Source organism: Egretta garzetta, unplaced genomic scaffold (genome assembly GCF_000687185.1).
Source record: "Egretta garzetta isolate BGI_Z169 unplaced genomic scaffold, ASM68718v1 scaffold322, whole genome shotgun sequence".
NCBI lineage: Eukaryota > Metazoa > Chordata > Aves > Pelecaniformes > Ardeidae > Egretta > Egretta garzetta.
Genome location: NW_009259044.1, coordinates 1 through 14,466, shown reverse-complemented (window position 1 = coordinate 14,466; position 14,466 = coordinate 1). Strand labels below are relative to the sequence as shown.

At 51.4% G+C, this 14,466-nt stretch overlaps 1 protein-coding gene across 1 annotated transcript; it reads right to left on the bottom strand.

The window, feature by feature from the left end:
- Nucleotides 1-4,269: 4,269 nt before the first annotated feature.
- IGDCC3 (immunoglobulin superfamily DCC subclass member 3) lies at nucleotides 4,270-14,210 on the bottom strand. The gene is made up of 7 exons (XM_009635012.2): nucleotides 13,886-14,210; nucleotides 13,312-13,476; nucleotides 6,891-7,079; nucleotides 6,419-6,523; nucleotides 5,259-5,397; nucleotides 4,544-4,751; nucleotides 4,270-4,434 (listed from the first exon to the last, which is right to left on the bottom strand). Exons 1-7 carry the CDS (start codon nucleotides 14,208-14,210, stop codon nucleotides 4,270-4,272), a joined length of 1,296 nt encoding a protein of 431 aa, XP_009633307.1.
- Nucleotides 14,211-14,466: the final 256 nt, after the last annotated feature.

The window sequence follows — 14,466 nt, the reverse complement described above, 5'->3', positions numbered from 1 at the left end:
AGAAAGAAGAAATCTGGCAAGCTGTTGCTTAACTGTTTGAGGTGCATAAATGAATTGTCGGGGCGAGGGGCTGATCCCCAGCAGGTGGGCGAGGACGGGTGCAAGGCACCAGTAACGACTCCTGGGACAGTCCAGCTGCCCTGGCCCTCTGGTTCGGGTACATAAAACGATGCCTGGACTCCTTTGCTAGGGCACAGCCCCATGCCCGCACTCCCCATCCTGTTCCTGGGTGCTGGAGGGTTTGGTCGCCGGTGGGTTTGCACCATGGATGCAGAGGAGCTTTGCCCCATGGCTCAGGAGGGCTCATCCCTCCTGGGATGCTGCCACGGTGGCTGCGAGCGGCACAGGGCTGTCTGGGGGTTCTGCTCCCAGGGCAGAAATGCTCCTGTTCAGCCAACAGCCCAGCCCACACCTGAAGGTGATGCCTTTGAAGAAGCCTCTGATGCATGAAAAGGGGTACATGCTCATGAAAGGCCTGGAAGGAGTGTATTTGACCTGTAAAACTGCAGCCAAACCACCAGTAGCACATGGGGACCTGTGGTCCTACCTGTCTACCCAAGTACAACGCGTCTACCCAAGTATAGCGTGTCTACCCAAGTACAACGCGTCTACCCAAGTATAACATGTCTACCCAAGTACAAAGTGTCTAACCAAGTACAATGTGTCTACCCGAGTACAACTGCGCCCCAAGCCCAAAATAAAAATCCAGCGGTTTCCCTCAAACACCGGGCAAGTTTGGATGAACCACGGGCAGACTCGACGCTATACCCCATGCTGAAACCAAAAACAAGTGCTTTTTTTTTTTTTTCCTCTTTTTTCCTTCTTGTTTTACAGATTGAATCCCAGACCCATTCCAGGGTTTTGGCTTGGGCTTTCCCAAGTTTTCGGTCGGCACAGTTTTGCCTGCAACCCAGCTCTGGGGCTGTTAGGTGTCGCTTCCCCAGCTAAGAGGCAGCTAGAGGTACGCCACAGCACAAAGCCAGAACATGCCTTTTTGAGGTGTGGGGTTTTTTTTTTTTGCCCAGCTTTGTAGACTTGGGAAGCTTGGATAATTCAGGGAAGACCACATCCTCCTGCTGGATCGCCAGGCTCCAGCCTCATCCCTTCGGGGGCTGACCTGCCACAACCGTCTACATTAGGTCCCAACGGTACGGATTGACGAGAGTGGAAAAGAAACCCCAAAAAAGAGGAAAAGCTAAACATCTAAAAAATAGCCTTTAAAGATTCACGTCCATCTTCGACCGTCTCAAACCAACACATAACCTGCATTGGTTTAAGCCATTACATTTCTGCATAATTATTTAAAAAAAAAGAAAAAACAAAAAAAGAAAAGAGAAAGCGCTATTCTTGACATACTTTTGTTTTTCAACTAGTCAAATGGCACAGCATTTCCCTTTAATAAAAGGAAGTAGTGACAAATACTTGTTACTATTACAATATCACAATAATATGATATTAAATTAATAGCATGTTCACAGCTCGAGGACGTCTGAGCTGAAAGCTAGTCTAAATTCTGTGTTCACTTTGGCAACAGTACTTATTCAATGTGAACGTCGGCGTTACACACACAAATAAAAAAAAACAATAAAAAGAAAAGCTGGGCTGGAGCAGGAGCTGGACGGCAGGAGGAGATTGGGATTTCTTTGATATGAGGTTGTAACTCAAGCCGTTTGGTACTCCTCCTTCCTCCCTCCCTTTCCAAGCCCAGCATCCTCTGGCTCCCACCATGGGCTTGCCTGTGCCACTGGTCTCGCGTGGTGCCACCAGCACTGAGCCCCGTGGTCCCTTCCCAGGCTGCCTCCAGGTCCAGCATCGCACAAGAGGGAGCATCCCCCCACGGTGGGTGTGAGCAGGAATCGGTCTGATGGCCCCTTTAGCCTCTTTGGTGGGGTGGGGAGAGGCTGTTTGGGGGTTTAATGTCTAAGTTCAAATCTTCAAATTTTTTCTGTCCTGCAAGTTGTCTACAGGAGGAGGAATTTCAGTGGGAAAGGGCTATGCACACTGAGCCTCAAGAGCTTCTTGCTCTCAAGGTCAATGCCGTTACGTCTGCTTGGGCCAAGCTGGATGATTTGACCTGGAAGGACAGAGTCTCCCTCGCAGCTAACCCAGCCCAGCACCAGGACACAGCACAGGGGAAGAGACGTTTGCCTTATCATCCTGTACATTGTGTTATTTACAGAATTACCGGTAGCAGCCCGTTGCCAAATGGGAAGGTGATGGGGGATGTTTCTGACACAAGGGACTCTCCCACTGGTACCATTTAAAAAAAATACAGTTATTGTTTCTTTTAAAACTTAAAATCTTTTCCTTTCCTGATTCCTTTCACTTTTCCTTGCAAATAGGGTGACATTTGGTTTACCACCACCTACACAAAGAGTTCAAACCTTCACATTCGCCCAGTTTTAAGCAACCCATGTGGCAGGGAAAGGGCTGCTGCCCTCCAGCAGCGGCTGGCTGATGTCCCGGTCCCCCGTGCATGCCCCCATCTCACCCCCCGGACACCATTGGCTGAAGGCTGCACCGTGCCAGGACAACCCAAAAACCATGGTGGCACATTGGTGCTGGTCCCTGGAAGGGGGGGTGGGTCATGCACAAACCCTCTCTTTGGTGTCGGGAGCTCCTCTGCCCACCCCAGGCATGGGGAAAGGGCAGCTGCTGGCAGCCCCCAGCATCCTCCGGTGCAGGGCCCCGCTCTGTGTCGCCACCTGGGAGCCCTCCTCGCCTTGTCCCTCCCAGGGAAGCGAGCCCTTTTTGGCTCAGCTCATCCTTCAGCCGTGCCTGCCTGCCTAGGGATGAGCCCCTGCTCGCTAGAAATACTCTGGAGGAGCTGGGAGCAGCTCAGTAGCATCTCAAGGGGGTTGGGAAGTGCTGTATCAGGGTTTCCTCATAGGCAGGGTGGGCTTTGAAGGGACAAGATGGTGACAACCAGATTCCCACCTCCCAGGGGTGTGTTACGCTGCTCATGCTAGCACATGCATCCTGCGGGGAATCAGTCTCGGGGAGCGGTATCCTGAATATACCCAGGATGGACCAAGGCAGCCACCACCAGTGTCAGATTTGGCCCCTGCAAAAGCAACGGTACCAGCAAGCCACGGAGCATCGAGCCGCGTGCCTGTGATGGCCCCAACAGTCTTTAAAGTAAAAAAAAACCATGACACGAATCTCCGCCACACAAAAAAACCGCACCGGAGCCCCGCTACATGCCTAAAGTAAAGCTCATAACACCGGTGAAGCATCTTGCTTCACGTGGGGCTGGGTGGGAGAGGCAGGAATTGGGGGGGAGGAGAGGACACACACACACACACACACACATACATACGCGCGCGCGTTTCTATCACGCTTGAGGTAGAACATTGCTTTCAAGGTTTGGAAGTGCTTTACATGGGAACGACGACACCAAAACCACCAAGGCGGCAGGTACAGAGCGCGACTGCTGAGGTAGGACCAAGCTTGTACTGACCAAGTGCTACGCTACTTGTTGGTTTTGTTTTCTTTTGAACACGAAGGAAGACGCAGGTATTTCTGCTTCCCAGAAGACATTCATTCCGGTTGAGGTAGGTTCTGAGTTCACTCGGGTTGTCTGTCCAAGTCTTTCAGTAGCCCTCAGGCAGGCATCCTTTGACACACACACACACACTCTCTCTTTTTTTTTTATCCTTTTTTTTTTTTCTTTTTTTCATATTATTTTGAGTCAATCAGCAAAAAAAAGTATCCTGAGAAATAGCGAAAGTGTACAAAATCATCAAATCCACGGAGAGATGGCCTTCCCGGGCCTCGATTTTTGGAGTCAACTTAGAAGGATTTCTCCGAATCCAGTCTTCTGGAAATAAAAAATAGATCCAAAAAGTAGTCCTAAAGCTGCTGATGAGGAAGAAGTCTGGGATGCCAAGAGAAGGAGGCTCCACCGTATCCCCAGTCTGTCAGAGATGGGAGAGTTTGCCAAACTCTGCCAAGGAGTCTTTTACTTAGCAGCTGCAGGGAAAATCCATCGTGACCAGCCTCGATAAAGCCCGCATCGGAAAAAAAAAAGCACCAAGAGGCCTGAGGAAGGTCAGAAAGACAAACTTCATAGAGTTTCCAAAAGGCTGTATACATATATATATATATATATTTATATATATATAAAAATAAAGCAAAACAAAAAAATAACAATCAGACCGTAGAAATCTTCAATTGACCTGAGATTGACGACTCGTTGTAAAGACATCACCAGCCGTGGGTTTGGTTTCTGGTAACTCCTCCAAGAGGGTCCTCCGAGTCTTGGCAGTTTTATCCTTCGTTGGCGGGACCGTGGTCGGGAGCCAGAGCCACGGGGCTGCCACCGCGGGGGCTTTTCGGGAGGGGGTCTGGCTGCTCCTCGATGATGCTGAACTCATCCAGTGGGAGCGTGGATATCTGGGTGTCGTTGTGGGCGGTCGGCGGGCTGTGAGCCGACTGGCAAGAGAGAAGGGGACAAGGCAATGATGGTGGCGGGTCACTGATGCTCTTAGCCACGCAGCCGCGTCTGCATTTCCCAGGCGTGCTCCCAGCCCACTGGACTTACCGTTATTCCCTTATCCTGCTGCTCCTGGGACGGGGATGCTGGGAATAACCTCTCCAGCTCGTTCATATCCAGCTGCTTTCCATTCAAGTCCCGGTCGTCCCTGTCCCCGAGAGCGGCGCCGTTCAGGACGAGGCCCGCGGCGCTCCGCTGGCTCCTGGGAATCTGCGGGGTTGACAGCTGCTCCTGCACATTTTTGCACATCAGCAGCCTGAAAAACAAAAAGGCAGAGCCTGAGGGTGAGCAAAGGCGGTGCCTCCACCTGCTTCCTTCCTTCCCCCAAGCCTGAGTCTGCCTGAGGCCTCTGCTACGTTCCTGCGCTCCTTAAATCCCTCCTATAAAGTCACATCGCTTCCCCTCGCCATGGAAGGGCTTTTGGTTTACAGGGAGGGTCAGGGCTTGCCAGAGTGATGCTCTAGGAAGTACCAGGTCCCTTGATAGGGACTGGAGCTGACAGGGTGTATTCATGTATTCAGAGAAGCCCACTGGCTCCGAGTGCCCGGGAGGGAGGCAGGAGCTGTGCTGCAAACAGCACCCGGCGTTCATGGGAGCTGGGCTGCGCTAGCACACGCCGTGGGATACATCCTGAGATGTGCACAGGAAAGAGCCCATCATCACATTGGGGGTGCAAGACACCCCACCCCACCCCCCCCAGGGATACCCACATGCCATTAGGGACCCTTGCCCCTTCATGAGCAGCGGCACAAGCAACCCCTACCTTCCTCTGTACCCAAACATGAGGAAGAGGACGCAGAATATGATGCACGTGACGCCGATGTGGATCCCGATGATGATGCCAGTTGTGGAGGTCTTATTGTTCTGCTCATCCTTCATGCAGTCGCAAGGGGGATTCAGCACTGCCAGAAGAAAGGGGGAGAGGGGGTCGGTGGTGCCATTTTCCTACTGCTCCTCCAGCTTTTGGTGACCCTGGGCACTTGCTGGGAGCCCAGGAAGGCAGTCACAGCGAGCACAGGACTGGAAGGTCCATAGAGAGCCAGCCCCATTACCTGGGCTGCTGTTATTAGACACAATTAATGAACAAACAAGGCTCCAATGTTAATTTTTGCAAAACGCTGTGCCCGTGGTGGGAGGTGAGAGGCGGCCACCACGCCAGAGCAGGCTGATGCCTGACGGAAAGCACCAAGCAGACGGATGCCAACCAGATTGGTATTTACTCCAACACAGAGAGAGGAGTAATAACTGCCTCTTGAAGATATTCCCACTGGAAGGCTTAAAAGGCTTCCAAGAGCAGCAGGATGTTTTTTACACATAGATGAATATGAAAGGTGTGATCAGTTAGAGATTCCCTCCAGAGATTTCCCCTTTTCTGCCACATTATGCAGCGCTCATGCTCTGCAGCCCTTCTCCTTCCCAAAGCCACGTGTCCTCTGTTCCCGGCACCAGTGAAGGTCAAAATACCCAGGAGAGCTCCAGAAGAGCAGAGATGCTTGGCGCACCATGTCCCACCCGAGGACAGCAGCTCTTAGCTCATGCATGGGGGTTTGTTCATGTTCATGGCCTCACCTCTAGTTCAAGTTTAGGGAACAAAACTGGCAATTACAAAACATTTGGTTTGTCCTCTCTTCTCCCCTCCCCAGTGAAAAAGTCACCAGGCTGAACTGTGCTGTGAAGGGGTGTTGGCTCGCTAATGGCTAACGAAGGCCAGCGGGGATGGTGCAAGCCACCCCTACCAGCACCAGGTGGTCCCAGCCCCAAAGAGTTTTGCTTCATCATTAGTTGTGATGCTGAAAATAAATTAGGGGATGAAAATGAGGCAATGGGATAGAGCCGCGGGTGTCTGGGGGATACATCTGGCCTCGCCACCTTCCTGCAAAGTGGGTTTCGCTAACCACCACCGAGACCGGCATCCTCTCTCACCTGTCCTCTCCACAGTTTCCCTCAAGGACACGAAGCGGACAGTTGAATTTCCATCCCCGTGCTGGTTATAGGCAAGGAGCTTGACTTCATACACCACCGACGCATCTGTTTCGAAGGAGACACGAGAAGGCCATTTCAGCCTTGATCATTAGTGTTATCCCCCGCGTGATGCTCAGTTAGGAAATGCACGTCTTACCAAACACACGTAAGATGCTGCATGTTTCGAAGGAGACACGAGAAGGCCATTTCAGCTTTGATCATTAGCGTGATGCTCAGTTAGGAAATGCATGTCTTACCAAACACACGTAAGATGCTTCCAACAAGTACCTGCTACTGGAAAGCACCCCATGAACCTGGGGGAGAGCTGCAGCATCTCCCATTTAGTGGCTGTGCAACACATCTGAGCTCTCCCATCAGGACAGGCCCTCCCAGGGTCAGGAGGGGATGTGGATGAAGCTGTCATCATACTCACCCAGGTGGGTAATGTTGTACGCTGTCACGTTGCTGGGCAGCAGCACCGGACCTGTGTACTGGGAGAGGTGGACCTTGCGGTAATAGAGCTTGAAGCCTTCGTGCTGGCCCAGTTTGATGGAGGGCTCCCACGTAGCCTGGATGGCGGTGCTGTTAATGACTTTAATAAAGAGGGATGGCATGGCTGGGACTGAAACAGAGAGAGAAAGACAGTGGCTTGCATGTGCTTTTTCAGTCTGCATGATGAGAAATTCCCTGGCAGCCTTTCCCTGCAGTCACATGGGCTGGATGAGATGATTGAGAAAAGTCAGATCAGACCAGATCCTGGTTGGTTTAGCAGCTTTGAACTTCTTCAGGGAGCTGCAGGAGTTTCCAAGGGTTTCCTCTGCTTGGTTCACTAAGCAAAGAGGCTACTTTTACACTCCGGTTGCAATCTGATGCTCAGCCCCCCCCGGGCAGGGCAGGGAAGCTTTTTATGCATTCCCAAATTCCACTTTTCTGCCCTCGCCCTGAGGGTAGCGAGGACCTTTCAGCATGATGAATGCCCCAGGGAGGAAGGAACCTGAAGGGATGGAGCTGGAGCCATCCCTCTTAAAAGCGTGCTAGGTACCTGCACTGGCTTGCAGGGTGCATGGGAGCTTGTTCTCCCCGTCGGCTTTAGGAGGGAGGTTTGTGATTCTGTGCCAGGGGCTTAGGAGAGAAAGGGGGCATCTTCATTAACAGCCCTAAATACCTGGGCAGCCTGAGATCCCTGCGCGGCTGTGGCTGGCTTGGTTTGGCAGGCAGGCACTTACCTGGCCTTAGGGGCGCATGGGGGATTAGCTGGGAAGATGTCCCTGCTGCTGCCCGGTGTCACCGAGGCCTGATTCAAAGTCCACCAGGATGCCTTTTGCTCCGGTCAATGCCCCCAAAACCCTGCCCTCATGCTCGGGGTTTGCTGTGGCCGTTTCCTCCCCAGGTCCCCAAAAAACAGCCCTGCCCCATCCTGCCCCATCAGCCTGAGCGGAGAGGCAAAGATTTGCAAACCAAAGCCAATTTTCTTGTGATGTAAATATCTGGGTTTTCCAAAGCTGGTTCTGCACCACACCCAGCCCTGGGCAGCTCTGGGGCACACAGGACCACGCTTCCCCAAGCTTACTCCTTCCCCTCTCCCTCCTTTTCTCATGCCCAGATCACCCCAGCGCAGAGACGTGTCTCAGCAGGACATTTCACTGATGTTTTTTTTTTTTTTATTTTCACCTGATTTCCACAAAGCACTCCCAGGCCAAACGCTGCCATCAGTTCCCAGCCTTTGGCACCATTCAGAAGGTGCAAAGCGCCGGGTGCTGTAGGCTCTGCCCTGCCTCTGCTCCAGCACAGGGAGGGAGAAGGGGATTTGGGCACTGCTCTACCAAGGCAGCGAGCTCGGCTAAACCCTGCAGCAAAAACACCGAGCAGAACAACAGCCCTGCTTCTCCAGCAGCCTCCAGGCTTTGAGGCAAAGCTATTTTTTCCAGTCCCACATGATTACAAGCTCAGAAATCCCCAAATATAAGGATTGCAGGGCTTGCATTAGACCGATGCTGCTTTTTGTCTTGTTTTTCCCCAAAGGGTCTCTCTAAAGGATGAGCAGTGCAAACCCGGCCTTGCCAGCGTCCTTTGGCAGAGAGTTTAGCACAGTCATGTAGGAGCAATGATGAAAAGCAGATGAAACGTGGCCGTGTCAGTCTAAGACTGACAAGAGCTAAGAAGGGCACGTCCTCCGTTTAATTGTAAAGGCAAAAACCGCACAGCACAACCATTTGCCTTTTCCCAGGCACTGAGAGCTCAATCTTTCCCACGAGGAGATTTAGGGGAAGCAAAGACATCTCTCCTGGTGAGCAGGAGGGTCTGGTCAATCCTGCCTCTTCCCAAAGGGCTGCCCTCCTGCGGGTTGCAGGGGCTTTCCCTGATGTCCTCCGAATAAGCGTGGGGAGGGGAACAAGTCCCCGCGGACTGGTGAGCATCTCCATGCGGATTCAGGAGGAAAGGCTCTGTCCTCGGGTCTGGTTGATGAGATCCCATCCTGCCTGAGTACTGCCAAATGGGAAAAAATGGGTTGAAGTACTTCTTGCTAGGATTTATTCTGATTTCATTGATGGGCAGGCCGTGCTTAGCAATTTCTGGATGCAAACCGGAGTAAATTCTATTTATACCAGAATGTACCATTTGTCCCGCGGCTGCATATTTTTGCAATCCAATTCAATACTCCTCTTTTCTAAGTCTCCCAGTTCCCTTCAGGGCAAAATTAGGAATTGTCTGGATCCCCCCTCTGAGAAGATGGACTTTTGCTTAAAGCATCGTTTTCCAAATCATGGGTGAAAACGCCACGGAAAGGGACATCGCATTATCCCATGGACAAAGAAACACTGATGTGGGCCATCCTGATTTGCGAAGAGTTGGCTTTATTTTACGGTTGCAGAGCCTTACATTTTAATAAAAACCACAAGAATCTCTCTCCTTCAAAGTACGGAATATATAGTATTTATTCAAACTTTGCGTATATATATATATATGTATAATATTGGTTATATGTAGGCACTCGCAGAATGCATGTGCTGTTTATAATGTTATTACACAAATAAGTGTATACAGATGGAGTATATCTGCGTGTGTGTATAAATAAATGTACACACCCCCCAGCGTATATGTGCTTCACAGAAGTATATATAAGACATAATACGGATCTACTATAAGTGAGGCATGTCCCTCATGCTAAGGGCTGGGATACTTTTTTTCCTCTTCCGTGCTGTTTGGAATTTTCCCCAGGTCATTTCAACTTTCTTCTTGAAGGCGTCTTTAGCCGAAGATGACTAAAGGAACAGTCTTCATCCTAGAGAAATGTCAAAAAGTCCTGGAGAAAACCCTAAAAAGCATTAAAAGACAAGAACAAGGAGTGTCTGCTGCTTAGTGAAGCGGAGAGAGTTTGAGATTTAAAATACCATGGCATTTGTGAAATGGCGCAAAGGAGAATAAGAAGGAGGAGACAGGAGGACCTTCCTAGCAAGAGAGGTTTGTGGAGGACAAGGATCACTTGGGTACTTTCTCTATGGCGTCTTCCCTTCTACTTTTTATCCAAAATTATCAGTGGCACAGAGGAAGGAGCATGATGCTTCTAGAAAGCATCAGAGGCTTCAGCCAAGCGCATTCTCAGCAACTTCCTAGCCCCGAAAAGCTGACCTCCCTGAGCCGAAAGCAGCCCTGCTCCTCAGCACCTTCACCATACACCTACTCCAGACAACACCAGTATAACACGGTCACCCAGACCAGTCCCCAGCTGGCAGCATCTCTGCTGGCCGCTCCGACAAGCACCGCCCCGGCGCTGCCGAGCTGTGTGTCCTTTCCGCACAAGGCAGAACCAGGCAGCATGGTGGCACAGGGGGTCCTGCCCCCGCGGGGCTTCGCACATCTCTCTGGGTGTGTCTCAGGCACGTCACGCTGAGCCAGGATGGCAATGCCGAGACACGGCGTGTTGGGGAAATCCCATCCAAACCTTCCCGAGGCTGTTAGCACAGATCCAGGGGCTGCCCAAGCCCAGGGGAGTCACACTTCTTGGGAAGGCACGAGGCGAAGTGGCTTGGCTGTGAGGAGATGAATCTGCAGCAGAACCTTAATTTGGTGACAAAAGCCACTGGATTCTGGCTCTCTGACCCGCACTCTCCTCTGTGAGCAGCAGGCAACAGGCACCCGAGTGAAGCAAAGCAAACAAATCAAGCCAGAACTGGGGCTTTTAAATCTCTTTTTTATCTTCCTACAAGGCAAACGTAAGCTGGGGTTGAGAGATCTTAACCAGGCCAGCTTGTCCATCCTGAACATGGAGCTAATTGCTGAAGCTTCATTACACGGCACAAGCCTTGAGCAGGACAGCGATGCCTTGAAACTTCAGAGCACTGGGAAATTTATGATCCCATTACCAGATACCTATTTCTGTCATGACTGAAGGTAATAATGACAAAAAGTCCTCTCTAGCTTGACCCAGACTTCTGCAGAAAGACCAGGCTCTACCAAGCATGGCTGGCTTCTAGCTCCAGTAGCTGAACTCAGAGCATCAGGTCAAGGAGTTCCAAGTTTTGCCTTAGTCCATCCTTCTCTCTCTCAACTGGAAGGAAAAACAAACTTCAAGGGTGACCGATTTCCTGCAGAGTACCAAGGAAAATAAGCTTGCAGGGAAAGCACCCAGCAGGGCAAGGATTTATTGGCATTGCTGCTTAAATGCTGTAGTAAACATCTGCAAGGGCTGAAAATGGAAGGAGAACTGGATCCCCCGCCTGGAAGTCAACACACTCTTTTATCTGATCCTAAATATCATCCTCACACCCACGGCCCTCTCGGCTGCAAATTGATGATTACTGAGCGTTCACGAGAACGATGCAATGCTCCTCAGAAATTGGTCTCCGTATGCGAGATGAGCCAGGATTCAGAGGTGCTGGAGAGGTACATGAGTCTCTAGGAAAATGTTCCTAAAAAGTTCCTAAAAAGATGGATGACACTGGGGCTGTGGTTCCTGTCTGGTGTCTACGTGCAAGGGTCCTGCATTAGAGCACCCGCTTTCTTACTGGGGAAGTTAACTGGTGGCCACATCCGAGAGGCCAAGTCAGGGAAAAAGCCTTGGAGATCCCCCGCCGTGTCCTTTCCGCACAAGGCAGAACATGGCAGCATGGTGGCACAGGGGGTCCTGCCCCCGCGGGGCTTCGCACATCTCTCTGGGTGCGTCTCAGGCATGTCACGCTGAGCCAGGATGGCAATGCCGAGACACGGCGTGTTGGGGAAATCCCATCCAAACCTTCCCGAGGCTGTTAGCACAGATCCAGGGGCTGCCCAAGCCCAGGGGAGTCACACTTCTTGGGAAGGCACGAGGCGAAGTGGCTTGGCTGTGAGGAGATGAATCTGCAGCAGAACCTTAATTTGGTAACAAAAGCCACTGGATTCTGGCTCTCTGACCCGCACTCTCCTCTGTGAGCAGCAGGCAACAGGCACCCGAGTGAAGCAAAGCAAACAAATCAAGCCAGAACTGGGGCTTTTAAATCTCTTTTTTATCTTCCTACAAGGCAAACGTAAGCTGGGGTTGAGAGATCTTAACCAGGCCAGCTTGTCCATCCTGAACATGGAGCTAATTGCTGAAGCTTCATTACACGGCACAAGCCTTGAGCAGGACAGCGATGCCTTGAAACTTCAGAGCACTGGGAAATTTATGATCCCATTACCAGATACCTATTTCTGTCATGACTGAAGGTAATAATGACAAAAAGTCCTCTCTAGCTTGACCCAGACTTCTGCAGAAAGACCAGGCTCTACCAAGCATGGCTGGCTTCTAGCTCCAGTAGCTGAACTCAGAGCATCAGGTCAAGGAGTTCCAAGTTTTGCCTTAGTCCATCCTTCTCTCTCTCAACTGGAAGGAAAAACAAACTTCAAGGGTGACCGATTTCCTGCAGAGTACCAAGGAAAATAAGCTTGCAGGGAAAGCACCCAGCAGGGCAAGGATTTATTGGCATTGCTGCTTAAATGCTGTAGTAAACATCTGCAAGGGCTGAAAATGGAAGGAGAACTGGATCCCCCGCCTGGAAGTCAACACACTCTTTTATCTGATCCTAAATATCATCCTCACACCCACGGCCCTCTCGGCTGCAAATTGATGATTACTGAGCGTTCACGAGAACGATGCAATGCTCCTCAGAAATTGGTCTCCGTATGCGAGATGAGCCAGGATTCAGAGGTGCTGGAGAGGTACATGAGTCTCTAGGAAAACGTTCCTAAAAAGCCAGCTAAAAGATGGATGACACTGGGGCTGTGGTTCCTGTCTGGTGTCTACATGCAAGGGTCCTGCATTAGAGCACCCGCTTTCTTACTGGGGAAGTTAACTGGTGGCCACATCCGAGAGGCCAAGTCAGGGAAAAAGCCTTGGAGATCGCCCTAACTTCCCACTGAAACAGAAGGCTGCTCCAAGGCAGGGCTTTGTAGGTCAGGACAGCTCAACTCTAGAGTGATTTCTCCAAGGTAGAGCAGAAAAAAATCAAATTCAGAAAAGCGTGGCACCTATCAAGTAAGAGCTGTGAGTACCAGAGTTGCTGGAGGATGCCGAGACGCTGCTTGACCAGGAAATCTGCATTTAGCAAGCAGTTCAGGAAAAGCCCAGAGCAGCTGCAATGCACGAGACCAGCCAGACTTGCACTCACCCCCAGCTGTGAGAGGCAACGCCACGTTTAAGACCATCAGTCAACCCTCCCCATGTAACAATTCAAGTGAGTTTTACACAATATCCCAGAGTATGAGGTACGGGAACAAGGAGCATCCGCACCGCAGGCTACGTGCCAAGGCGCTACGGAGTGGGTATCAGGGTGATGGGCGCTGCTGCTACGCACAGCGGGTTTCAGCATCTGATGGTCCAAGCGCAAAGCGTTCCTTACCTTCTCCCAGCGTGCTCACCACTGTGACTTCTGAGGCTTTGCTGGCACCCCGGGAGGTGTAAGCCTTTATATAAAAGCTATAGCTGGTCGAGGGCTCTAAATCAGTCACTAGCTGCTGGAAGGTGCTCTTGCTAACAGCCTCCTGATACTCCATCTCTACGGGATCTGAAGTGCGAAGAAAGAGAGAACAGAGCGGCGTTAGGCTTTGCAAGAGGTAAAGAGATTAAACAGAAGGTTTTGCAAGAGGTAGAGATTAAACAGATGTTGCAAGCAGTAATTTTGGTCCCTAACATGGATATGTATCTGCCCACACCATTTTCTGCTTACATTTCTGTGTGCTTTGCCAAAGACCTAATTGGGCAGGAAGATTTGACTACGTGGCCTCACCCTCCCCACCCTTTTGGTATTTACAGCAGCACTACTGCCTCATCTCCGTCTTTCGGAAACATGGAGATGATGGAGAACATGGGTGGCAGCACTGTCCACTGCAGCACAGACCTGGTTTTCTAGGGGCCCGCGTTGCTAAATTACGAATAGGCTGAGGATGCTCTGAGCATTAGGTAGAGCTCTGTACCTGCAGCTTTCCGAATGTGCAGCACGTAGCCGATGATCTCCTTGGTGTTCTGCAAAGGCTCTTTCCAAGACACCTGGATGGTGGTTGCAGAGACCGTCTCAGCCTTCACGCTCTGCGGAGGACCGGGCAGCCCATCTGACCACAGGACCGTCAGGCGAGCGCTCGCTTGCGTGGAGCCGGCGCTGTTCTCGGCGATGCACTGGTAGATGGCTTCGTCCGCCTGGTTGATCCCATAGATGGAGAGAGTGCTGCATGGGGACATGAGAGGGACAAGCATCTCACTGAGCGCTCCACAGCAGACATCCCTCCCCTCCAGCCATGCCATGGCCCCCATGCTGGCTCTGATGGCAGGCATCCCATGTGCCTTTGTTTCCATGGAAAGCTTCCAGAAAGCTGTGGGCTGGTGTCCTTATGGGGAAGGAAAAGCCCAGGGGGTAGCTGCGTCACTCCCCAGATCCCGTGACGGGGTAGATTATCTCTGTCTCAACTTGCAGAGGCTGTGGTTCAAGTACAGCCAGATGGGGACGCAGAGTGGGACAGGGAACGGCAGCATCTGAAGCCCTGCATTCAGGAAGAGCCCA